This window comes from Stomoxys calcitrans, chromosome 3, assembly GCF_963082655.1.
Source record: "Stomoxys calcitrans chromosome 3, idStoCalc2.1, whole genome shotgun sequence".
Lineage (NCBI taxonomy): Eukaryota > Metazoa > Arthropoda > Insecta > Diptera > Muscidae > Stomoxys > Stomoxys calcitrans.
The window spans coordinates 78,919,354-78,945,310 of record NC_081554.1 but is presented as its reverse complement, the minus strand read 5'-3'; the positions used below and the strand labels follow the sequence as shown (position 1 = coordinate 78,945,310).

Genomic DNA, 25,957 nt, shown 5'->3' with positions numbered 1-25,957 from the left:
AGGGAACATTTTTAAAAAAGAAATGAAATAGAGCTTGTTTTGAAGGCTACAAAACTTACCGATGCAGTAGCAGTAGCTACAGAGATTTGACGATGACATAGCTGATCCAGATTTGTAGACGGTTCCGTTTTTAACGCACACTAAAAGGAAAAAATAAATGATTAAATTGAGTTTGATTATAAAATGTTGTTTGGCACAATGCAAGGAAACGAAAATAAGTAGAAAACAAGTAAAAGCGTGCTAAGTTCGGCCGGGCCGAATCTTACATACCCTCCACCATGGATCGCATTTGCCGAGTTCTTCTCCCGGCATCTCTTCTTAGGCAAAAAAGGATAAAAGAAAAGATTTGCTCTGCTATTATTATATTATTACATGTTAGAGACCAATGTAAAATGTCAGCCAATTCGAATAAGAATTGCGCCCTTTGGGGGCTCAAGAAATAAAATAGAGAGATCGATTTATATGGGAGCTGTATCGGGCTATAGACCGATTCAGATCATAATAAACACGTATGTTGATGGTCACGAGAAGATCCGTAGTACATAATTTCAGACAAATCGGATAATAATTGCGACCTCTAGAGGCTCTAGAGGCTCAAGAAGTCAAGATCCCAGATCGGTTAATATGTCAGCTATATCAGGTTATGGACCGATTTGAATCATACTTGGCACAGATGTTGGATATCATAACAAAACACGTCGTGCAAAATTTCATTCGAATCGGATAAGCATTGCGCACTCTAGAGGCTCAAGAAGTCAAGACCCAAGATCGGTTTATATGGCAGCTATATTAGGTTATGAACCGATTTGAACCATACTTGGCACAGTTGTTGGATATCATAACAAAACACGTCGTGCAAAATTTCATTCCAATTGGATAAGAATTGCGCACTCTAGAGGCTCAAGAAGTCAAGACCCAAGATCGGTTTATATGGCAGCTATATTAGGTTATGAACCGATTTGAACCATACTTGGCACAGTTGTTGGATATCATAACAAAACACGTCGTGCAAAATTTCATTCCAATTGGATAAGAATTGCGCACTCTAGAGGCTCAAGAAGTCAAGACCCAAGATCGGTTTATATGGCAGCTATATTAGGTTATAGACCGATTTGAACCATACTTGGCACAGTTGTTGGATATCATAACAAAACACGTCGTGCCAAAATTAATTCAAATCGAATAAGAATTGCGCCCCCTAGAGGCTCAAGAAGTCAAGACCCAAGATCGGTTTATATGGCAGCTATATCAAAACATGGACCGATTTGAACCATACTTGGCACAGTTATTGGATATCATAACATAACACGTCGTGCGAAATTTCATTCCAATCGGATAAGAATTGCGCACTCTAGAGGCTCAAAAAGTCAAGACCCAAGATCGGTTTATATGGCAGCTATATCAAAACATGGACCGATATGGCCCATTTACAATACCAACCGACCTACACTAATAAGAAGTATTTGTGCAAAATTTCAAGCGGCTAGCTTTACTCCTTCGGAAGTTAGCGTGCTTTCGACAGACAGACGGACGGACGGACGGACAGACGGACGGGCATGGCTAGATCGACATAAAATGTCGCGACGATCAAGAATATATATACTTTATGGGGTCTCAGACGAATATTTCGAGTAGTTACAAACAGAATGACGAAATTAGTATACCCCCCATCTTATGGTGGAGGGTATAAAAATCTGTCGTTGGAGAACTGGCATATATAAATCCTTTAAACTACGAATGATAATAGCTGAGTTGCTAACGAGATCGTGTGCAAAACTTTAAGGTCCTAGGTAGTCAGGGCGCCATTTAGCAGGCTCCGAAATTTGGTCATCTCCACATTTCAAAATTTTGTCGGTCTTTCAAATCTTAATTTTAGGCTATATTTCCCTATTTATTTCATTGCATGGTAATGCTCAAAAATTCAAAAAAAAAAAACCGGATGGGGTCTACAATATATGTTCTGGTTTTGGGTTTACTCTTTTTTTGTTCACAGATTAAGCACGCTAACTTTCGAAGAAATAAGGCTATACGCTTTAAATTTTGCATAAATACTTGTTTTTAGGTCGATTGAGATAGGGAATGGGCCAAGTCGGTCCATGTTTTGATATATCTGCCATATAAACCGATCTTAGGTCTTGACTTCTTAAGCTTCTAGAGGGCGCATTTCTTATCCGATCTGGCTGAAATTTTGCGTGAGGTCTTTTGTTTGAAAAATTGCCTTAACACAAAATATTGCTCAGTCCCGTGCTGCTCTAAATTATTTTTTTTAAGGACAAAGGTTTAATGAATTTTGACCCGAAATTTTAGACAACATTTTAATTTTCTTTTATGATTAATGAATTCTTATTTTGATTTTTTAGCTATTATCTTTTTGGCAACAATGGTTTAAACAGCTCACGCACGTTTCGTGTTTTGTTTCATTGTCAAATATCCTCAGTTTGGTATATTATTTAACCATTAATTGTCTTACAAACGAACAACGCTTGCAAATTATTGAATTTAATTAAAAAAATCCCTTCTCTGTTAAGAAAGTTCAAAGTGCGCTTCTTGTATTCAGCGACGAAGCTAATTTTTGGCTCAATGGGTACGAAAATAAGCAGAATTGTCGATTTTGGAGTAAAGATCTGCCAGAGCTACCAATGTATCCAGAACAAGTAAGAGCGTGCTAAGTTTGCCCGTGCCGAATCGTATATACCCTGGGTCGCATTTGTCGAGTCCTTTGAGCTGTATCTCTTTTTAGGCAAACAAAGAATAATGAAAAAGAACTGTTATGCTATTGGAACTCTATCAAGTTATAATCCGATTCGAACCATAAATGAGTTGAATGCTGAACATTTTAGAAATCATTGTGCAATATTTCAGTCCACTCGGATAAAAACTGCGCCTTTTATGGGCTTAAGACGCAAAATCGGGAGATCGGTTTATAGGGAGCTGCATCAAGCTAAAGATCGATTTAGACCATATTCGACACGTATTTTGAAGGTCATGAGAGAAACCATTGTACAAAATTTCTGCAAAATCGGATGAGAATTGCGCCCTCTAGAGGCTCAAGAAGTCAAGATCCCAGATTGATTTATAAGACAGCTGTATCAGGTTATGTACCGATTTGCGCCATACTAAGCACAGTTGTTGGAAGTCATAAAAAAAATCTCATACAAAATTTCAGCCAAATTGGATAAAAATTGCCCCTTCCAGCGGCTCAAGAAATCAAGATGAGGTTATGAACCGATTTAAATCATATTTAGCACAGTTATTAGAAGTGACAACAAAACATATAGTGCAAAATTACAGCCAATTCGGATAAGAATTGCTCCCTCTAGTGGCTCAAGAAGTCAAGACTTAAGATCAGATTATATGCAGCTATATCAGGTTATGAACCGATTTAAACCATATTTAGCACAGTTTTTGGAAGTAATACCAAAACACTACGCAAAAAATTGAAGTCAAATGAGACGAGAATTGCGCCCTCTAGAGGCTCAACAAGTCAAGGCCCATAATCGGTTTATATGGCAGCTATATCAAAACAAAGACCGATTTGGCCAATTTACAATCCCAAACTACAACAAGTAAAAGCGTGCTAAGTTCGGCCGGGCCGAATCTTATATACCCTCCACCATGGATCGCATATGTCGAGTTCTTTTCCCGGCATCTCTTCTTAGGCAAAAAAAGGATATAAGAAAAGATTTGCTCTGCTATTAGAGCGATATCAAGATATGATCCGGTTTGGACCACAATTAAATTATACGTTGGAGACCTGTGTAAAATGTCAGCCAATTCGAATAAGAATTGCGCCCTTTGTGGGCTCAAGAAGTATAATAGAGATATCGATTTATATGGGAGCTATATCAGGCTAAAAACCGATTCAGACAATAATAAACACGTATGGTCATGAGAGAATCCGTCGTACAAAATTTCAGGCAAATCGGATAATAATTGCGACCTCTAGAGGCTCAAGAAGTCAAGATCCCAGATCGGTTTATATGGCAGCTATATCAGGTTATGAACCGATTTGAACCATATTTGGCACAATTGTTGGATATCATAACAAAATACTACGTGCCAAAATTCATTCAAATTGGATAAGAATTGCGCCCTCTAGAGGCTCAAGAAGTCAAGACCCAAGATCGGTTTATATGACAGCTATATCAGGTTATGGACCGATTTGAACCATACTTGGCACAGTTTTTGGATATCGTAACAAAACACGTCGTGCAAAATTTCATTCCAATCGGATAAGAATTGCGCACTCTAGAGGCTCAAAAGGTCAAGACCCAAGATCGGTTTATATGGCAGCTATATCAAAACATGGACCGATATGGCCCATTTACAATACCAACCGACCTACACTAATAAGAAGTATTTGTGCAAAATTTCAAGCGGCTAGCTTTACTCCTTCGGAAGTTAGCGTGCTTTCGACAGACAGACGGACGGACGGACGGACAGACGGACGGGCATGGCTAGATCGACATAAAATGTCGCGACGATCAAGAATATATATACTTTATGGGGTCTCAGACGAATATTTCGAGTAGTTACAAACAGAATGACGAAATTAGTATACCCCCCATCTTATGGTGGAGGGTATAAAAATCTGTCGTTGGAGAACTGGCATATATAAATCCTTTAAACTACGAATGATAATAGCTGAGTTGCTAACGAGATCGTGTGCAAAACTTTAAGGTCCTAGGTAGTCAGGGCGCCATTTAGCAGGCTCCGAAATTTGGTCATCTCCACATTTCAAAATTTTGTCGGTCTTTCAAATCTTAATTTTAGGCTATATTTCCCTATTTATTTCATTGCATGGTAATGCTCAAAAATTCAAAAAAAAAAAACCGGATGGGGTCTACAATATATGTTCTGGTTTTGGGTTTACTCTTTTTTTGTTCACAGATTAAGCACGCTAACTTTCGAAGAAATAAGGCTATACGCTTTAAATTTTGCATAAATACTTGTTTTTAGGTCGATTGAGATAGGGAATGGGCCAAGTCGGTCCATGTTTTGATATATCTGCCATATAAACCGATCTTAGGTCTTGACTTCTTAAGCTTCTAGAGGGCGCATTTCTTATCCGATCTGGCTGAAATTTTGCGTGAGGTCTTTTGTTTGAAAAATTGCCTTAACACAAAATATTGCTCAGTCCCGTGCTGCTCTAAATTATTTTTTTTAAGGACAAAGGTTTAATGAATTTTGACCCGAAATTTTAGACAACATTTTAATTTTCTTTTATGATTAATGAATTCTTATTTTGATTTTTTAGCTATTATCTTTTTGGCAACAATGGTTTAAACAGCTCACGCACGTTTCGTGTTTTGTTTCATTGTCAAATATCCTCAGTTTGGTATATTATTTAACCATTAATTGTCTTACAAACGAACAACGCTTGCAAATTATTGAATTTAATTAAAAAAATCCCTTCTCTGTTAAGAAAGTTCAAAGTGCGCTTCTTGTATTCAGCGACGAAGCTAATTTTTGGCTCAATGGGTACGAAAATAAGCAGAATTGTCGATTTTGGAGTAAAGATCTGCCAGAGCTACCAATGTATCCAGAACAAGTAAGAGCGTGCTAAGTTTGCCCGTGCCGAATCGTATATACCCTGGGTCGCATTTGTCGAGTCCTTTGAGCTGTATCTCTTTTTAGGCAAACAAAGAATAATGAAAAAGAACTGTTATGCTATTGGAACTCTATCAAGTTATAATCCGATTCGAACCATAAATGAGTTGAATGCTGAACATTTTAGAAATCATTGTGCAATATTTCAGTCCACTCGGATAAAAACTGCGCCTTTTATGGGCTTAAGACGCAAAATCGGGAGATCGGTTTATAGGGAGCTGCATCAAGCTAAAGATCGATTTAGACCATATTCGACACGTATTTTGAAGGTCATGAGAGAAACCATTGTACAAAATTTCTGCAAAATCGGATGAGAATTGCGCCCTCTAGAGGCTCAAGAAGTCAAGATCCCAGATTGATTTATAAGACAGCTGTATCAGGTTATGTACCGATTTGCGCCATACTAAGCACAGTTGTTGGAAGTCATAAAAAAAATCTCATACAAAATTTCAGCCAAATTGGATAAAAATTGCCCCTTCCAGCGGCTCAAGAAATCAAGATGAGGTTATGAACCGATTTAAATCATATTTAGCACAGTTATTAGAAGTGACAACAAAACATATAGTGCAAAATTACAGCCAATTCGGATAAGAATTGCTCCCTCTAGTGGCTCAAGAAGTCAAGACTTAAGATCAGATTATATGCAGCTATATCAGGTTATGAACCGATTTAAACCATATTTAGCACAGTTTTTGGAAGTAATACCAAAACACTACGCAAAAAATTGAAGTCAAATGAGACGAGAATTGCGCCCTCTAGAGGCTCAACAAGTCAAGGCCCATAATCGGTTTATATGGCAGCTATATCAAAACAAAGACCGATTTGGCCAATTTACAATCCCAAACTACAACAAGTAAAAGCGTGCTAAGTTCGGCCGGGCCGAATCTTATATACCCTCCACCATGGATCGCATATGTCGAGTTCTTTTCCCGGCATCTCTTCTTAGGCAAAAAAAGGATATAAGAAAAGATTTGCTCTGCTATTAGAGCGATATCAAGATATGATCCGGTTTGGACCACAATTAAATTATACGTTGGAGACCTGTGTAAAATGTCAGCCAATTCGAATAAGAATTGCGCCCTTTGTGGGCTCAAGAAGTATAATAGAGATATCGATTTATATGGGAGCTATATCAGGCTAAAAACCGATTCAGACAATAATAAACACGTATGGTCATGAGAGAATCCGTCGTACAAAATTTCAGGCAAATCGGATAATAATTGCGACCTCTAGAGGCTCAAGAAGTCAAGATCCCAGATCGGTTTATATGGCAGCTATATCAGGTTATGAACCGATTTTAACCATATTTGGCACAATTGTTGGATATCATAACAAAATACTACGTGCCAAAATTCATTCAAATTGGATAAGAATTGCGCCCTCTAGAGGCTCAAGAAGTCAAGACCCAAGATCGGTTTATATGACAGCTATATCAGGTTATGGACCGATTTGAACCATACTTGGCACAGTTTTTGGATATCGTAACAAAACACGTCGTGCAAAATTTCATTCCAATCGGATAAGAATTGCGCACTCTAGAGGCTCAAGAAGTCAAGACCCAAGATCGGTTTATATGGCAGCTATATCAGGTTATGGACCGATTTGAACCATACTTGGCACAGTTGTTGGATGTCATAACAAAACACGTTGTGCAAAATTTCATTCCAATGGGATAAGATTTGCGCACTCTAGAGGCACAAGAAGTCAAGACCCCAGATCGGTGTATATGGCAGCTATATCAGGTTATGAACCGATTTGAACCATACTTGGCACAGTTGTTGGATATAATAACAAAACACGTCGTGCAAAATTTCATTCCAATCGGATAAGAATTGCGCACTCTAGAGGCTCAAGAAGTCAAGACCCAAGATCGGTTTATATGGCAGCTATATCAGGTTATGGACCGATTTGAACCATACTTATCACAGTTGTTGGATGTCATAACAAAACACGTCGTGCAAAATTTCATCCCAATCGGATAAGAATTGCGCACTCTAGAGGCTGAAGAAGTCAAGACCCAAGATCGGCTTATATGGCAGCTATATCAAAACATGGACCGATATGGCCCATTTACAATACCATCCGACCTACACTAATAAGAAGTATTTGTGCAAAATTTCAAGCGCCTAGCTTTACTCCTTCGGAAGTTAGCGTGCTTTCGACAGACAGACGGACGGACGGACGGACGGACGGACAGACGGACGGACATGGCTAGATCGACATAAAATTTCACGACGATCAAGAATATATATACTTTATGGGGTCTCAGACGAATATTTCGAGTAGTTACAAACAGAATGACGAAATTAGTATACCCCCCATCTTATGGTGGAGGGTATAATAATGAAAATCATCTGTGCAAAATTTCAAGCACCCGACGACCAAGAATGTACATACGTTATGGGGCTTAGATGCATATTTCGATGTATTTCAAACAGAATCACGAAATTTACCATCCTATGGTGGAGGGTATAAAAAGTCACAGTTTGGTGCGGTTTATGGGTTGGTGGAATCAATGGACCGTACTTCTTCAAAGATGAATCGTAACGTAACTGTGAATTATCATGAGATCATATCCAACTTATTTTGCATAAAATGCAAGAGCTTGACTTGCATGACATGTGGTATCAACAGCACGCGTAAAAATGTTAAAATTGAGAGGCGAGTTTAGTGAACATTTCATTTCACCTTTGGGTCCGGTCAATTAGCCGCCTAGATCGTGGGACTTAGACTATTTTTTGTGGGGCTATGTTAAAGCTCATGTCTATACAGACAAGCCAGCTTCAATTGACGCATTGGAAGACAACATTGAAGCATTTATTAGAGAGATACCGGCCGAAATGTTGGAAAGAGTATGCCAAAACTGGACTAAGAGGATGGACCATTTGAGATGCAGTCACAATCAAAATTTGCGTGAAATAATCTTCAAACATTAAATTAAATTATAAACATTAAAATATAAAACCGTATTATAGATTTCATGCATATTTCACAATTTCATGTGTTTCTATATCCACCACTGAAGGTTGGGGGTATATTCATTTTGTCATTCCGTTTGCAACACATCGAAATATCCATTTCCGACCCTACAAAGTATATGTATTCTTGATCAACGTACAAATCTAAGACGATCTAGCCATGTCCGTCCGTATGTCTGTTGAAATCACGTCACAGTGTTTAAAATAGAGATATTGAGCTGAAACTTTGTATAGATTCTTTTTTTTTTTTGTCTATAAGCAGGTTAAGTTTGAAGATGGGCCATATCTGACTATATCTTGATATAGCCCCCATATAGACAGATTCGCCGATTTAGGGTCTTAGGCCCATAAAATCCACATTTATTATACGATTTTGCTGAAATTTGGTACAGTGAGTTGTTTAAGACCAGTCAATATCTCTCTTTAATTTGGCCCAGATCGATCAAGGTTTGGATATTGCTGCCATATAGAGCGATCTGTCGATTTTAGGTCTTGGGCCCATAAAAGGCTCATTTAGTATCTGATTTTGCCAAAATTTAGGACAGTGAGTTGAATTAGGCCTTCCGACATCCTTCAATTTGGCCAAGATCAGTCCAGATTTGGATAAGCTGTCATATAGACCGATATCTCGATTTGAGGTTTTGGGGCCATAAAAGGTGTTAGGCCCTTTAACTTGTTAAATTCCCAAAATGTTGACAAAAAAATTAGAAAACTTCTAAATTGAGAAATGTTTTCAACCTGGTGAATATCTCCCCTTAATGCTGGCGATATTTGCGAGGTTCCATGCCATGAATGGTCATGTAAAAATTCTCTAAAAAGAGGTGTCGAACTGTACACATCATTCTGACTCGACTATAAAAAAATCCCTTATCATTGAGTTTAAAATTGAATCTAAAATCACTCATTGATGTGCGAGAAGTTTGCCCATGCTTGGTTCTCAGCAAATTTTCTTTGCCTTTCTTTTGAGTCCTTTATTACCGTATTGGTAAATAAATATTGGTGTGATCGGTAAATAAGTGGTGTTTGAGGATGGGGTGGACTCAGGGGCCTTTGTCCCGAAAATGAATATCAATTTCCGAAAATCAACCAATTTCCATCCCAAATAGCTTCATTATAAATGGGAGTTCTTTGAGATGCGGCAGCTCTCCCAACATATGACTCTTTTACGTCATTGGACTATATATCAATTTGGCGGGTTTTGTGTGGCCGCCGACCCCACCAATAGAAACGATGTTTTGTTTTTGGTTACTGTGAGAGTGCAAAAAAATTTCGAACAAATCACATTACCAATCTCCGAGATCTGCTATTTTAGAAAATTAGGGTAAAGAGAATTGCTTTTTAGGGGAGACATTTCAATTCAAATATGGATATCAAATTCATGCTCCATTCCCGAATACCTTCAATTTGACCCCTATATTGCCATGGTCCGTAAGTATGAACCGTGATTTAGGGGGTGATTTAGAGCGTACCCCAAACACTTGGCTCCAAAATTGGATATCAAATTCGGTTTGTACTCTCAAATAACTTTCATTTGAGTCCCATATTGCCGTAATGGGTCAATTAACCTATTCGACGTATTTTTAGAAGGAAAAGTGTTACATAGACTTGAACGCAAATTTTAATGTCATATTCGTAATCTACTTTTAAATATTTTTCATTTGATCCCATATAATCGTGGTATGCTCATTTGGGGGTATTTGGGGCGACATCCCATTACTTGGACCTAATTTTTTATGACAAATTTTTTATTTTTTTATTTGAGTCCCATATTGATAGGAACGTCGAATATATCTGTTCAGAGGAGTTTTGGGGACGGGACGGCCCTCTGGATACTTGGGCCGGGCACGAAATTCGTTTGCTAGTATTCAATACCTTTAATTTCATACCCATATTGTGCAGTCCATTTTGGTTTTGGGCGGGGTTTTGGGGTAAAGGGGAGGGGAAAAATTATGAAACCTTTATTTCCTTCCACAAAAACCTACACAATCTGGGAAATTTGAAGAAAGTCGGTTCAACCGTTTTTGATTTTACAGAACAAGCAAACAAACCGAGTCTTATATAGTCATGATGGGTCATATGCCCATTTGGTGTGTTTTTGGAGGGTGGGGTTTTTGATTCTACGGAACAAACAAACAAAATCGAGTCTCATATAGATATGAAGGGTCATATGTCCATTTGGGACATTTTTGGGGGTTGGATGACCCCCTGCACTGATTTTGTATGCCAGATTCGTAATGTACTCCCGAATACCTTTCTTTTGGGCCCCATATTGATGTGGACGTTCAATATGTCTGCTTTTATCAGTTTTGGGGTTAGGTCGTCTTCCTGGATACTTGGACCCAATTTTGAATATTCGTATTCTACTCTTCAATACCTTTAATTTGATATCCATATTGTCCTTATCGGTTCACTTTTGATTTTCGGTGGTGTTTTGGGGTAACGGGGGACGATTCGTTCCCTTTCGATATCAAAAAGTAATAAAGTCTATTCCTTCTTCCTGACTATATTCGTAATCTACTCCCGAATAACTTTCATTGGAGTTCCATATTGTCCTGATAGGTCCTTTTTTATTTTTGGGTCGTACTTTTGGGGCAAGGGGAGGGTTCGCCCCCTTCCGATATCAAAAAATTATATAGCCAATGTTTCCTCCCAGACCAACCTGCACAATCTGTGAAAATTTCAAGGTAATCCGTTTAGCCGTTTTTGAGTCTATACGGAACAAACAAACACAAATAGATTTTTATATATAAGAAGATTTAACCTTCATTAATTAATTTAATTGCTGCATGGTTTACTTATCGACAATGGCCTTCTTGATCACTTTCTTCTTTCTTTCCTACTGCCATATTTCGATGACTTGATAACCTAATAGAAAACATGGCTTGATTTAATTAATGATTAATTGTAAAACTCACAACATTAACTTATCGCAGGTAAATGGTTGGATAATTGATGGTTCGCTACCATAAATGAAGCGATCGTGAAGACAACGTTTGAGATTGAAATAACCATAACCATTAAAGGCTAATCTAGACGGCCCTGTAGCAATACACTGTAGACAGTATTTAGCTTGGGACAAGAACTTACCATACAAATCCACTTCAGTATCATCGGATCGCCTCTGCAACATATTGTCATTGACTACGCGATCAATTGATTCACGCTCGTAATGATCCAAATAAGCGATAATACGTCGCGTGGCCGGTATCTTGTAAAAGGCATCCAATCGTGCGCACGACAGATACGGACAACATGTGTTCTTCTTTTGGACAACAACACAGCCACGAGGCGGCGGCATCGGCATCTCAGGGCAAACTTTCAGGCGACACACCAACGTCTTTTTGGTGCACTGGCAGTTGAGACATTTCTCGGTTGTGGGAACCAGTGATTTGTCGGCATACCAAGTGCCATTGTGGTGGCAACCTGCAAGAGAAAAAGCATCAGAATCAGTCCAAAGACGATTTAAAAATTAATGAACATCATCTAAAAAGTCGTTTAAAATGGTACGCTACAATGATAATGACAACACACCGCAAATGCTGGGAATGAAAATTAGTTAAAAATTGTTAAGGAAATTGTTTCAGTCTTTTCCAGTACCTAACCTACCTAATACGAGTGCTGCTGTAGTGACGACAGCAATGAAGATATAATGATAATGTTAACAAAAATGTAGGCTACTGCAGCTATGGACTGTTTTGAATGAGAGTTGTCACAGTGGTTTGTTTCCATTATAAATTTTTTTGAATGGACCTCACTAAAATATTGAATATGTTAGGAGTACTCTACTGCTACTGGGATTTGAATGAAGCGGACGTGATTTTTATTCTTTCCGCAAGGAATATCTTTGTACCTCGTAAAAAGTTTTTATTTTATACTGTAACTAGCTGTAGTAACCCGTCCAGCTCTGCTGCGCCTTCATTAGTAAATGCAAATTTTCTCCATGTTCATTAAAGAGGTGCAAACTTCTCACATATCAATGAGTGCAGTCCGATTCAAGTTTTAAGCTCAATGATAACGGAACTCCTTTCCATAGCCAAGTCCGAACGGCGTGCCGCAGGGCGACACCTCTTTTGAGAGAAGTTTTGTACATGGCATATTTCCTCACAAATGTTGCCAGTATTAGAAGGGTAAAACCATCGCTGAAAATTTATTCTGATGATCTCGCTAGGATTTAAACCCAGTCGTCCAGCGTCATCTGCGCTACGGTGGCCCCCATTAGTCACCTTCATTAGTACTACGCGAAAAAATAAGTTTCTTACTTATTACCATATGTATATCTCCCAAATTTGTTTATCTACTTCCAAATACCTTCTATTTTAAATATCCCACCCATTGACATACAGATTACATGTGAGGCAGCCACTGCGGCTATGAGACTTAAGGCTCTTAAAGGTTTTGGCCCCAAAAAAGGCGCATTGATTTTCCGATGTCGCCGAAATTTGGGACAGTGAGTTGTGTTAGGCCCTTCAAGTTTCTTCTTCAATTTGGTCCAGATCGGTCCAGATTTTAAAATAGCTGTCATATAGACCGACCTCTCGATTTAAAGTCTTGGGCCCATAAAAGTCACATTTATTGTGCGATTTCGCTGAAATTTGAGACAGTGAGTTGTGGTTAGCTTATCGACATTCTTCTTTAAATTGGCCCAGATGGTCTAGATTTTGACATAGCTGTCATATAGACCGATCTCACGATTTAAGGTCTTGGCCCCATAAAAACGCATTTCTAATCCGATTTCCCTGAAATTTGATATAGTGACTTATGTCAGGCTTTTCGTGTCGTATATGGTTCAAATCGGTCTTTATTTGGATATAGCTATGAAAAAGATCAATATTTTGACCAATGACTTGTACTTATTAGACCACTCAAAGTCAGTGCGAATTTGGTCCAAATCAGATCATATTTTGATATAGCTGCTATGGGGCATAATATATGCGTTTTTTCACCGGTCTATGACGAAAGGTTGTGGGTATCCAAAGTTTGGCCCGGCCGAGCTTAGCACCTTTTAACTTGTTAAGTCTCATATTGTTCCTATCGGTAAATAAGTCCTACTGGGGGTTTTAGGGTGTGGGGAGGCCATTCAGATACCAAGGAATACCTTTTTATATTAGATTTGTATTCTACTTTTAAAGACCTTTCATTTGATAACCATATTGCCCAAAAGCAGTAAAAGTATCCTGTTGGGTGGTGTTTTTGGATGTGGGGGTACCCCCCGATACTTAGGGTTACATTTTTATTCCAAGTTTGTAATCTTCTCTTAAATAGCTTTCGTTTGATAATCATATTGTCCCAATCGGTAAACATGTCCGTTCGGGTGGGGTTTGGGATGGTGAGTCACCCAGGTTTTTTGGCCCAAAATTTTATAACAATTTCGTATTTTTTGGGAACCATAAGGTGACATTCGAAATTTCACTTAAATCGGTGCACTCATCTCCAAGATCTGGCGTTTTCGAAAATTGTGGTAAGGGGGAGGGTCCGCTAGTTTCTTAACATCTATGACAATTATTTCGTTAATTTTAAATTCTACAGATAAGTGGATTTGTTTTTTATCCGTAATGTTTAAGACTGTAAAGAAGTTAACACATTAATAGAGATAGGTAAATATCCAAAAGATATTTACTCGGTAAATTGGGTAAATACTAGGGTATTTACGCATATATACCCAAAAGCTGGGTATTAATAATTTTCCATGCATTTTGGGTATAAAACGTTTTCCAAACAATTTTTGATGATTTCTTATTCTTTGTATGTAAACCTGACCTTCTGATCTTATAAAATCAGAATTAAGTTATATATATAGCCGATATATAAACCGATCTCCAGACTTAAAGTCTTGAGGCAACAAATTGGTCGTTTTTCATCCGATTTCAAAATTAGGCACAGTGAGTTCTGGTAGAACCGTACCCATTTCTGTGAAATGTATTTCAGATCGGATCATGTTTGGATATAGCTGCCCTATAGACCGACAACTCGATCTCCTGATATAGGGAATTAAGGCCATAAAAGATCCATTTATTACCCGATTTGGACGATGAAAATTGGCACAGTGAGTTCTGGTAGACCCTTACCCATTCCTGTCAAATGTTGTCCAGATCAGGACATATTAGAATATAGCTGCTATATAGACCGATCTCCAGATATTGTGTATTGGGCCTATAAAAAAATTAAAATAGCATTGAATATCGTTCAGATCGTACCATATGTCTACATTTGAGATGAAGGAAGACCAAAATAAGCAAGAATTTTGCCAAGCTAAAACCAGCAGACAAATTTCTCTGGTTGTAAGTGAGTTCCATTATGGCCGTGCAAGGATAGACACCATCCGATGAACAGAATTTGGTACTACACTTGACCCCCTCTGTGGCTACACGCGTTGCGGTGACCAATTTTGTGTGTTTGAAGGAGCAATGTCTTTGGCCTTGCTGTAGCTAAAGGCATTTTGTTTAACTTGACAAAATTCCCCAATATATCAGGCAGTGTGGATTATATTTTGTCTAATCAGCTTTTTGATAAAAAGTACCGTACCACAAGATCTGATTGAATTACAACATCCCTGGTAACAGAAGGTAGACTTCTAATATTTGCGATAGTACAATACCAATAGTGAAATGTTCAGCTTGAACCTAGAGCATCAAAGCTCTTTCCATCTAACTCTTTCGTTGGCCAAAGCCTTGGCTTGATTCCACGATACATGGATTGACTCCAACTCACTTTTAGTACAGCGGATCCACATGTTTCTCAGCCTCCCCTTTTTTTGCTGTCCTTGTGGGTTCCACTCTAGGACTTTTATCGTTTTATCTGACTAAACATCTATACGTATGGTTTAAGACTGGATGCCTTATGGGCTTTCGGATGTATTCAGAAGAACTGGTCTAATATGACTAGATTACTGAAGTGTGTATCAAGCGAAGATTCTTGCAAAAAATAACTGTTGGCATCATGTTGAGTATTAATGACATTAAGGGTATCTTCTTAGGCAGCCATACAACCATTACATCTTTAGAGAATTTATTTCTGAGTTCAAAGACAGGCCTTGACTGTCGCAGATCTATCAATGAGATGGCTGAGCATTCGCAGGTATTAGGTTTTTTAAACCACAATGGGTAGTTCAGCAGTAGGAACTAGAAAGTATCTTCCTTCTCCTATTCCTGTGGTATCACAATAAACCAAAAAGGGCAAGTAAGTATGACTGCCACTAAAACATAGCCTAACCTTGTCACATCTTTAAAAAATATCCGTCGCATGCATACCAGTGACAATTGAATCTTTTTACTTTAGCCCCATAGTTCTTTAGCGTCGCTTTATACGAGTATGTAATTTGTACTGATTCAACACACTGTGTGTTACATTTTTTAAATGTGGGTAACAAGCAACATTGTTGCCTAGGCGTTCTCAAGATTTCTCACTTTTACTGCAATTAATATCTTAAGATTTTTATCGAAAGCAAATGGAAGATCAGAACAAGTTTAATTGTGATACAAGGCGTCTTCAAGTTTCCCAGACAACGATAAGTGGTAAGCGTTGTAGTTGGTGGAAGTCATTGAATGGTTAAGCGATAGCTTGGTTCTCTACAACTCACGCTTTTGGTAAGACTTGTGGACAAATTTGTCCACTTGGCCATTTGTTGCCACACAAAAAGTATTCATGATGACACTTTAATCAACATCAATAACAGAGGCAGATCTAGGTAAAATTATTAAACATTGCCTTAATTTCAGACAGGCAATGGCTCCAATTACGAAAGTAGGTAAATATTTAGAGATAAGCTTAATGTTGAAATAAAAATAAAACAGGCATATTTTTTGGGTGTACAAAGAAATAGAAATGGTGTGCGTTCCAAAATGTTATATGCCGTGAGGGAAAACAAGGATACCCAACACCTCGGGTATATGTGTAAACCCCATTTCATCACAATCCAGTGAAAATTGGATAACTTAAGCACCCGAATTCGGCACGGACTTGAGTGGTCTAATATATATGCCACTATTCAATTTTGTAGAACAAAATATTGGCCTTTTTGGCAGATATATCCAATTATAAACCGATCGGAACCATTTTAAAGTCGGATATCGTGAGGCTCAGAAAAACTCACTGTTTGAAATTTCGGCGAAATCGGGTAATCAATAAAGCTTTTATGGGCTTCACTCCCCTTATCGGTAGATCGGTCTATATGGCAGCTATATCTAAATATAGTCCGATCAGAACCACATTTAAGTCGGATGTTGGGAGGTCTTAACCTACTCACAGTTTCAAATTTCAGCGAAATCGGGTAATAAATAAAGCTTTTATTGGCTTCAGACCCCTTATCGTCAGATCGGCATATATGGCAGCTATCTTTTACATAAAATTCAATTTGTGTTTGTTTGTTTGTCGGTTTGTTTGTTTGTTCCGTATAGACCCAAAAACGGCTGAACCGGTTACCTTCAAATTTTCACAGATTTTATAGGTTGGTCTGGAAGGAAACATAGGCTATATAATTTTTTGATATCGGGAGGCGGACGGACCCTACCCATTACCACAAAAGTACTACCCAAAAATAAAAGTGGAGCGATCGGGACAATATGGGATTCAAATGAAAGGTATTCAAGAGTAGAGTACGAATATCATAATAAATCCCAGCCCCAAAACCCCTTATAATAGATTTATTTAACGATCATGACAGTATGGGACTCAAATGAAAGGTATCCGGGAATAGATTACAAATATCAGGTCAAGAAGAATAACTATGCTTTATAATTTGTTGATATCGAAAGGGGGCGGACCCTCCCCCGTTACCCCAAAAACACTACCCAAAATCAAAAATGGACCGATAAAGACAACATGGATATCAAATGAAAGGTATTAAATAATAGAATCCGAATATGGCATTAAAAATTGTGTCCAAGTACCCAGGAAGTCGCCCTAACCCCAAAATGTCTAAGAACAAACAAATGGTTCGTCCACATCTTAAATGAAAGGTATTCGGGAGTAGATTACGAATCTGGCATTTAAAATCAGATCGAAGTGTAGGGGGTCACCCCACCCCCTAAAAACTCCCCAAATGGGTATATGGCCCATCATGACTATATGACACTCGATTTGTTTGTTTGTTTCGTAGAATCAAAAAAATTAAACATGGGTTATAAAATTTTTAGATTTCGCATGGTGGCTGATCCACCCCCTTACACCAAAAACGCCACCCAAAACCAAAAGAGGACTGAGACTAGAAAATGAATATCATTATATTAAATTTTGGGTCCAAGTACCCAGCGGGCCGCCCCAACCCAAAACGCCTCTAAACAGAAATATTCGACGTTCCTATCAATATGGGACTCAAATGAAAAGTATCCGGCTGTAGATTACAATTATGTCATAAATAATTAGGTCCAAGTAATGGGGGGTCGCCTCACCCCCAAATACCCTCAAATGGGCATATCAGCCGACCATTGCTATATAGGATTCAAATGAAAGATATTTGGGAGTAGATTATAAATATGACATTAACATTTTCGTTCAAGTCAAGCTGGCTCTTTTCCTCCTAAAATTACGTCGAATAAATTAATTGACCCATTATTGCAATGTGGGACTCAAATTAAAGGTATTTGAGAGTAGAAAACGAATTTGATATCCAATTTTGGGGTTACGCCCTAAATCACCCCTTAATCTGAGCTTTAATTCCGACTATATAGCAATATGGAGCTCAAATCAACGGTATTTGGGAGTAAAGAACGAATTTGATATTTATTTTCAGGGCAAAGTGCCGGTGGCCTCCCCAGACCCAAAACATCCACCAAACGGTTCATACTTACCGACCATGACAAAATGGGGTTCAAAGTAAAGGGGTTTGGGAGTGGACATGAATTTGATATCCATATTTGAGTCGAAATGTCTCCCCTAAAAAGCACATCTCATTACCCAAATTTCAAAAATACCAGATCTCGGAGATTGGTAATGCGATTAGTTCGAAATTCTTTGCACTCTAACAATCACCAAAAAAAAAAACATGGTTTATATTGTTGAGGGTGCCGCGGGGACAGCCCAAAACCCGCCTAACGGATATATGGACCAATCACTACAATTAAGAGTCATGTGTTTGGGGAGCCGCCCCGCCCCAATATACCTCCCTATTATATACAATAAAAGCTATTTGGGGTGGAAATTTATTGATTTTCGGGAAATTTATATTCATTTTCGAGACAAAGACCCTGGGGTCCACCCCACCTTCAACACAACCTCATGCCATTATGGGACGGAACAGAAGGGTAGACGGTTAGACGGACAGACTCGGGCATCGTTAAATCGTCTTAGAATTTTACGACGATCCGAAATATATATACTTTGTAGGGTCGGAAACTGATATTTCAATGTGTTGCAAACGGATATGTTGCAAAAACCTATCCTACGGTGGTGGGAATAAAAAATCCCTGAGAACCTAAAGTAGTTTTCTAAATATAGTAAACCGGGCCGAAATATTATACCCTTAATCATGCATGGCGATTCGCAAGTTCGACTATTATAAGAGTCATAACAAAACACCATATACAAATGTTCAGCCTAATCGAATATGAATTATGCTCAAGAAGTTTGCAGACATATTTTGAAGCATTATTGACCATTTCCTCTTCTCCTATCAACAATTTGTAAAAATTCAATGCATACAGATGAATGTATGTCACAGCAGTACCATATACAATTCAAAAGCTTTGGTTAAAGGTTTTATTTTGTTGTTGTTGTAATTAATTCTCAATGGAGAAAGTACAGGAATATCATTTGCTTCACAACCCTAACATCAACTAAAGCAACCACAAAAAATATCATTTAAATTACACCCGAAAAGTCAATTTATTAAAACTTTTGAGGCGATTCTGACGAGAAAACCATTCAAAAAAACATCAACTGTTATAGTCATTAGATGGGCAGAGGAAATCTGCTGGCAGTGGCAGCTACCACAATAATCTTATACTTGGAAATTTTACTTTAGAATTGTTGGTGGTGGTAAAGCCTTTCAAAAAGCCCCTGGAGATTTAATCTGGCGCAATTTGCTTTGGTTCAATTGTTATTGTGCTGAAGTTGCTTTTGCTTTTCCTCTTTTGGGATTTCAGAAGGGAATTTCTTGCAAATGGCCCAGATTAACATTGGCTAAGACCATTATTGTTGTCTTTTTTGGGAGTTTTCTTAGATTTCGTTTTTGTTTTGCTTTCCTGTCAGCATTATTGACATTTTAAAGTGAATGGAGTTTTCCGCAACAACTTCATTTTGTAAATTTTGTCGTAGTGTACGGCTTTTTTTCCTTTAAGTATAAGAACATGAAGCAACTTGAGAAAAGAGACAATACCCAGACACTCACGTCTTTACCACCATGTAGTGTTTATGTCAAATCACATTAAGATTATTTTGGTTAACTTCACAAATTAGTCATTTTTAAAGCACGAATGCTAATCCCTTCCGCTTTTATTCAATGTAAAAATTGGAAATATTCGTTTATAAATATTCTTTGATATGTTCCTTTAAGTTAGGAAAGTTTAAAATGGTGATTTATAATTAACTTGATGTACCGGTGTGCTTCGCTATACCTTAAAGTGTTTGCGGCCCCCTTTTGATATGGTCCCAATATGAAAATGATTTATATTTGTGTTTAACTCTCAAATACCATTCATTAGAATCCCATATTATCCCGTTTGGTGTACCTGTTCATTTGGTGCGTAATTTTGGGGTGGGATGACCCGCTCGGTTATGGTCTCAAAATGTTTATATAGGTTTCTTATTCTACTCTCACGTACCTTTCGGTGGTATCCCATACAATTCTGATCGGCTTCTTGTCCGTTTGGGGGTGGTTTTTGATATGGCGGCCCACCTGGAGCTTGACTTCAAATTTTTAAAAAGTTTCGTATTCTACTTCCAACTACCTTTCATTTGACATCTATATGGGGGTGGGGCTGGCCCCCTACACATGAGATCAAATTGTTGTATCAAGTTCGTACTCTACTCTTAAATACCGTTCATTACCCATACCCACATTGTCCCAATCGGTAAACATGTCCGTTTGGGTGGGTTTTGGGCTTCCTACCCCAAAACCCCACGGTTATTTGAATGCAAAATCTATCATCTGTGAAAATTTTATGAAAATCGGTCCAGCCGTTTTTGAGTCTACTTGACCCACTTCCCTGTGCCTTCATTAACACCACGCGAAAATATGTTTCTTATTTAATAAGTATCATATATAAATCCCGAATACCCACCTGACACATGTATACAAATTTGAAGGTTAGGTTCGCACTCTACTCAAAAATATATATCAACCCTATATAGTCATGATTTTGGGCAGTTAACCTATTTGGGATGATTTAAGGGGTAGATCGCCACCTAGGTACCTGGACACAAATTTTAATTTCATATTCGTAATTGTCTTTCGAGTACCTTTTATGTGTATTTCTGAAAATAAAAACCGCCCTCGACTGTCGCAGATCTCTCAACGAGATGGCTGAACAATTCAAAAATCACCTGTTCTGGGTGCCGAGCCACAGAGATATACCAGGGAATTTTAAAGCGGACGAGCTTGCGAGACTAGGAATTACCTTACACATTCCAGGGAAACTAGAATCTGTGGGTATATAAGCTAAATTTTTAGGATCAGTATCGAAGGGCAAGGAATGGTCGATGGTCACAAAGCATGTGAGCATTCCAAAATGATGTGGCCTAATCTAGATAATCTTGAAGAAGTCTGCTGCTTTGATGTCATTGGATAGAATAGACATCTCAGTCATAGTGTCCGTCACGACAAGTCACTGTCTAAACGGGAAACAAGCTGACAGACTGAAGGTTGCCAGTAATGAATTTTGCAGAAGCTCACATCGAAGAGGAAGAGACTATAGAACACTTTCTGTGTGTGTGTCCAGCACTGGCAGTCAGAAGGAGTTCCACTTTAGGTTCTCATTTCTTTGAGAACCTGTCTGATTTAGCAAATGTGAGCACATCACAAGTTGTTGGGCTTTTTAAAGCGATCTGAATGGTTAAACGGTAGTAACTAGAAGGCATCTTCCTTCTTCTGCTTCTGTGGTATCACCATGGACGAAAAAGTCTAAGTGAGTCTGATGGCAGACTGCCACTTAAACCTAACCTTACCTCTTATGATCGCCTTATATTCCCATTTTGGGAGAAGTTTAAGGGGTGGGCGGCCACTCTGTTACTTGGACCTCATTTTCAATGTCATTCTCGTAATCTACTTCCAAATACTTTTGGACGGTTTTGAGCCTACCGCGGCCCTCTAGGTACTTGGACCCAATTTTTAAAATCATATTCATATTCTTCTCCCGAATTCCTTTTTGAGCTCCATATTGTCGCGATCGGCTCACTTTTGACTTTGGGCGGTACTTTTGGGGCGAATCGGGGGGACCACATAGGTTTTAGAACCCAATTATTATACCCTCCACCATAGGATGGGGGAAAGCACGCTAACTTTAGAAGGAGTAAAGCTACGCGCTTGAAATTTTGCATAAACACTTTTTATATGTGTAGGTCAGTTGGGATTGTAAATGGGCCAAATCGGTCCATGTTTTGATATAGCTGCCATATAGACCGATCTTGGGTCTTGACTTCTTGATCCTCTAGAGGGCGAAATTCTCATCCGATTTGTCTCAAGTTTTGCATGAGGTGTTATGTTATAGCTTTCAACAACTGTGCGAAGTATGGTGCAAATCGTTTAAATACCTATTATAGCTGCCAAATGAACCCATCTGCGGTCTTGATTTCTTCAGCTTTTAGAGGGTGCAATTTTTATCCGATTTAGCTGTAATTTTGCAATTGGTGTTTTGGTATCACTTGCAAAGACTTTGCTAAGCATGATCAAAATCGGTTCATAACCTGATATAGCTGCCATATAAACCGATCTTGGACCTTAACTTCTTGAGCCGCTGGAGGGCGCAATTCTTATTCCGGTTAAGGTGTTTTGTTATAACTTCCAAAAACTGTGCTAAGTATGGTGCAAATTGGTTCATAACCTGATATAGCTGGCAAATAAACCGATCTGGGGTCTTGACTTCTTCAGCTTTAAGAGGACGCAATTCTTATATGATTTGCATGTAATTTTTTTGTGTTTTCCTATCACTTGCATCAACTGTGCTAAGTATGATTCAAATCGGTACATAAGCTGACAAAGCTATCAATGATCAACATGTCAATAAAATCAAGAAATTGAACTTAATGATATCTTTAGACTATCGGAGGGATCAGATGAAAAACAGCTTCGAGTATTGCATTAATTCTACGTGAGTTTTCCCCAAAAATTCAACCAATATCGTTCCATTACCACTTTATTCGAATGAGGTGTCAAGCGACAGCTTCAGTTTGAGCCAATTGAAGGCATTTAACTTGAATCGCTGCTCTAATTGAACGCCATTCCGGAAATTTACTTTAGCAATTGTTACGAGCATTGGGAAAAACGTTCGCATACGTGAATTGTGGTAAGGGGGACTTCACTGAGGGGGACGAATAGATTTGGCAGAATCAATAAAGGATTTTGATATTGTGAGCAAAGACTTATTGCATTTTGCCACTCAATAATAATTTTGACCTCCGTAGAGGTCAACTAGGGGGTTACATATGAATATGGAAGTTATATCTAAATCTGAACCGATTTCTATGAAATTCATCAGTTATATCGAGAGTCATAAGAAAATCCTTCTTGCCAAATTTTGAGAGAATTGGATGACAAATAACCACATTATTGCAGTATTGCTCAAAACCGGACAAACATATATACGAGAGCTATACCTAAGTCTGAACCGATTTCGACCAAACTTCTTCGATCTTGTGATAGTTGTCGAGGAAGCGTTCTTGATTTTTTTGGAAAGATTGGCAAATAAATGCGCTAGCAGTGGCTCTAAAAGTGAAAATCGGGCGATATATAAATATATATGGGAGCTATACCCAAGTCTGACCGATTTTTCCAATTTCAATAGGCTTCGTCTTTTAAGTAAAAAAATACCGGTGTAAAATTTTAAGATGATTGGATGAAAATTGCGACCAGTACTTTGTTCACAATTTAACATGGACAGACAGACGGACGGACAGATAGACGGACATAGCTTAATCGAATCAGAGAGTAATTCTGGGTCAATCGGTATGCTTATCAATCTATCTAAAATTCGGCCTGTTCCCAGTTTTCATCAATTCCATTTATTTATTTAAATTGTAATCGCACAACACGCATATTAAATAGTTTGAAGATTGTTTAAAATGTGTTGACATACCTGTCAACAGTTCCAATAACATTAAGTTTCACTTTTGTTGAAAAATATAATGATCTGATTGTGAACAGAATATCAGTGACAAGAAGCGATATTCTAAACTTAATGATTTTGGCCACATGACAATGACAACGATAAGCAGCATAAACAATTATGCAAAATAACCCTGGAGCAGTATTAAATGACAATTCCATTAACTAATTTGTAAATCTTTACAAGTTTTCTCTTTTAACGGTCTTAGAAATTTCACTTTCACAATATCAACACTTTAGAAGAACAATATAAAACAGCCTTTATGATGCAAAATATAATTAAATGAAATAACATCGAATATTCTTTCATACAAAAATGGTTTTTAAGTTGAAGTCATTTGTTATTTGATGAATTTCGCACTGAATTTGTTAATGACCATGAATGGTGATTTGGTTGTACAATATAAGGTTATAGTAGCAGTCTGTGCTCAGATTCACTTAGGCCATACGACCCCTGTAATACCGCGCTAACCAGAGAAGGAGGAATGCTTTCGAGTTCAGTCGACGGCGGATTTTGAATAACAATAAAAATATGTTATACCTACATTTAAGTTTGTCATCTTCAGCGATGATGCTCATATCTGGCTGAAAATATGCGCGATTGGTCAGGCATGTACTCCATGAATAATCATTGCATCCCGAAAAAATTACGGTTTGGTGCGGTCTATAGTCTGGCAGCGTTATTGGACCGTACTTCTTTCGTGATGATGACCGGCATGATAACAGAATATTTTTGGCCACAAATGTATGATATGGACTTGGAGAATATGAGGTTCCGACAGGGCGGCGCCACAAGCCACACAACAAATATCATAATAAATTTATGGGAAACCAAGTTTGGAGAAAGTGTTACCTCACAAAATGGTCCAGGCGATTGGCATCCTCGGTCATTCGATTTGACGCCATTAGACTATTTCCTGTGGAGGCCACTGTAGCGCAGATATTAGTATGTCCGCCTATGAAGCTGAACACCCGGGTTCAAATACTGCCGAGAACATCTGAACAAATTTTCAACGGTGGTTATCACCTCCTAATGCTGACGACATTTTTGAGCTACTATACTATTTGGTGTGGCAGCCATGAAAAAGCTTCTCCTCAAAAGAGGTGTCCCACTGCGACACGCCGTTCGAAATCTTATCATTGAGCTTAAACTTGAATCGGACAGCACTCATTGATATGTGAGAAGTTTGCCCCTGTTAATTAATGGAATGTTCATGGATAAACTTGCATTTGCAAACTATTTCCTGTGGCGCTAAGTCATGTCTATGGTCTATGCCAACAAGCCAGCGACGATTGAAGAACTTTGAACGTCGAAAATTGAGTTCAGCGTCTGGAATTCTGCAAGCGTTCCAGAAACATAGAATTTCATTAATATCCAACAAGTAAAAGCGTGCTAAGTTCGGCCGGGCCGAATCTTATATACCCTCCATCATGGATCGCATTTGTCGAGTTCTTTTCCCGGCATCTCTTCTTAGGCAAAAAAAGGATATAAGAAAAGATTTGCTCTGCTATTAGAGCGATATCAAGATATGGTCCGGTTTGGACCACAACTAAATTATATGTTGGAGAACTGTGTAAAATGTCAGCCAATTCGAATGAGAATTGCGCCCTTTGGGGGCTCAAGAAGTAAAATAGATCGATTTATATGGGAGCTGTATCGGGCTATAGACAGATTCAGACCATCATAAGCACGTATGTTGATAGTCATGAGAGGATCCGTCGTACAAAATTTCAGGCAAATCGGATAATAATTGCGACCTCTAGAGGCTCAAGAAGTCAAGATCCCATATCGGTTTATATGACAGCTATATTAGGTTATGATCCGATTTGAACCATACTTGGCACAGTTATTGGATATCATAACAAAACACGTCGTGCAAAATTTCATTCCAATCGGACAAGAATGGCACACTCTAGAGGCTCAAGAAGTCAAGACCCAAGATAGGTTTATATGGCAGCTAGATCAGGTTATGAACCGATTTGAACCATCCTTAGCACAGTTGTTGGATATCATGACAAAACACGTCGTCGTGCGAAATTTCATTCCAATCGGATAAGAATTGCGCACTCTAGAGGCTCAAGAAGTCAAGACCCAAGATCGGTTTATATGGCAGCT

At 38.4% G+C, this 25,957-nt stretch overlaps 1 protein-coding gene across 1 annotated transcript in view; it reads right to left on the bottom strand.

Annotated features, from left to right (window-relative positions):
- The window catches only part of LOC106088897 (mucin-5AC), a 40,450-nt gene that overhangs the window by 9,848 nt on the left and 4,645 nt on the right, over window positions 1–25,957 (bottom strand). Inside the window, exons 2-3 of the mRNA XM_013254604.2 lie at window positions 11,676–12,011; window positions 60–140 (exon numbers count right to left, since the gene is read on the bottom strand). Of these exons, the coding sequence (XP_013110058.2) occupies window positions 60–140; window positions 11,676–12,011 (417 nt within the window). The remainder of the gene's footprint in view (window positions 1–59; window positions 141–11,675; window positions 12,012–25,957) is intronic.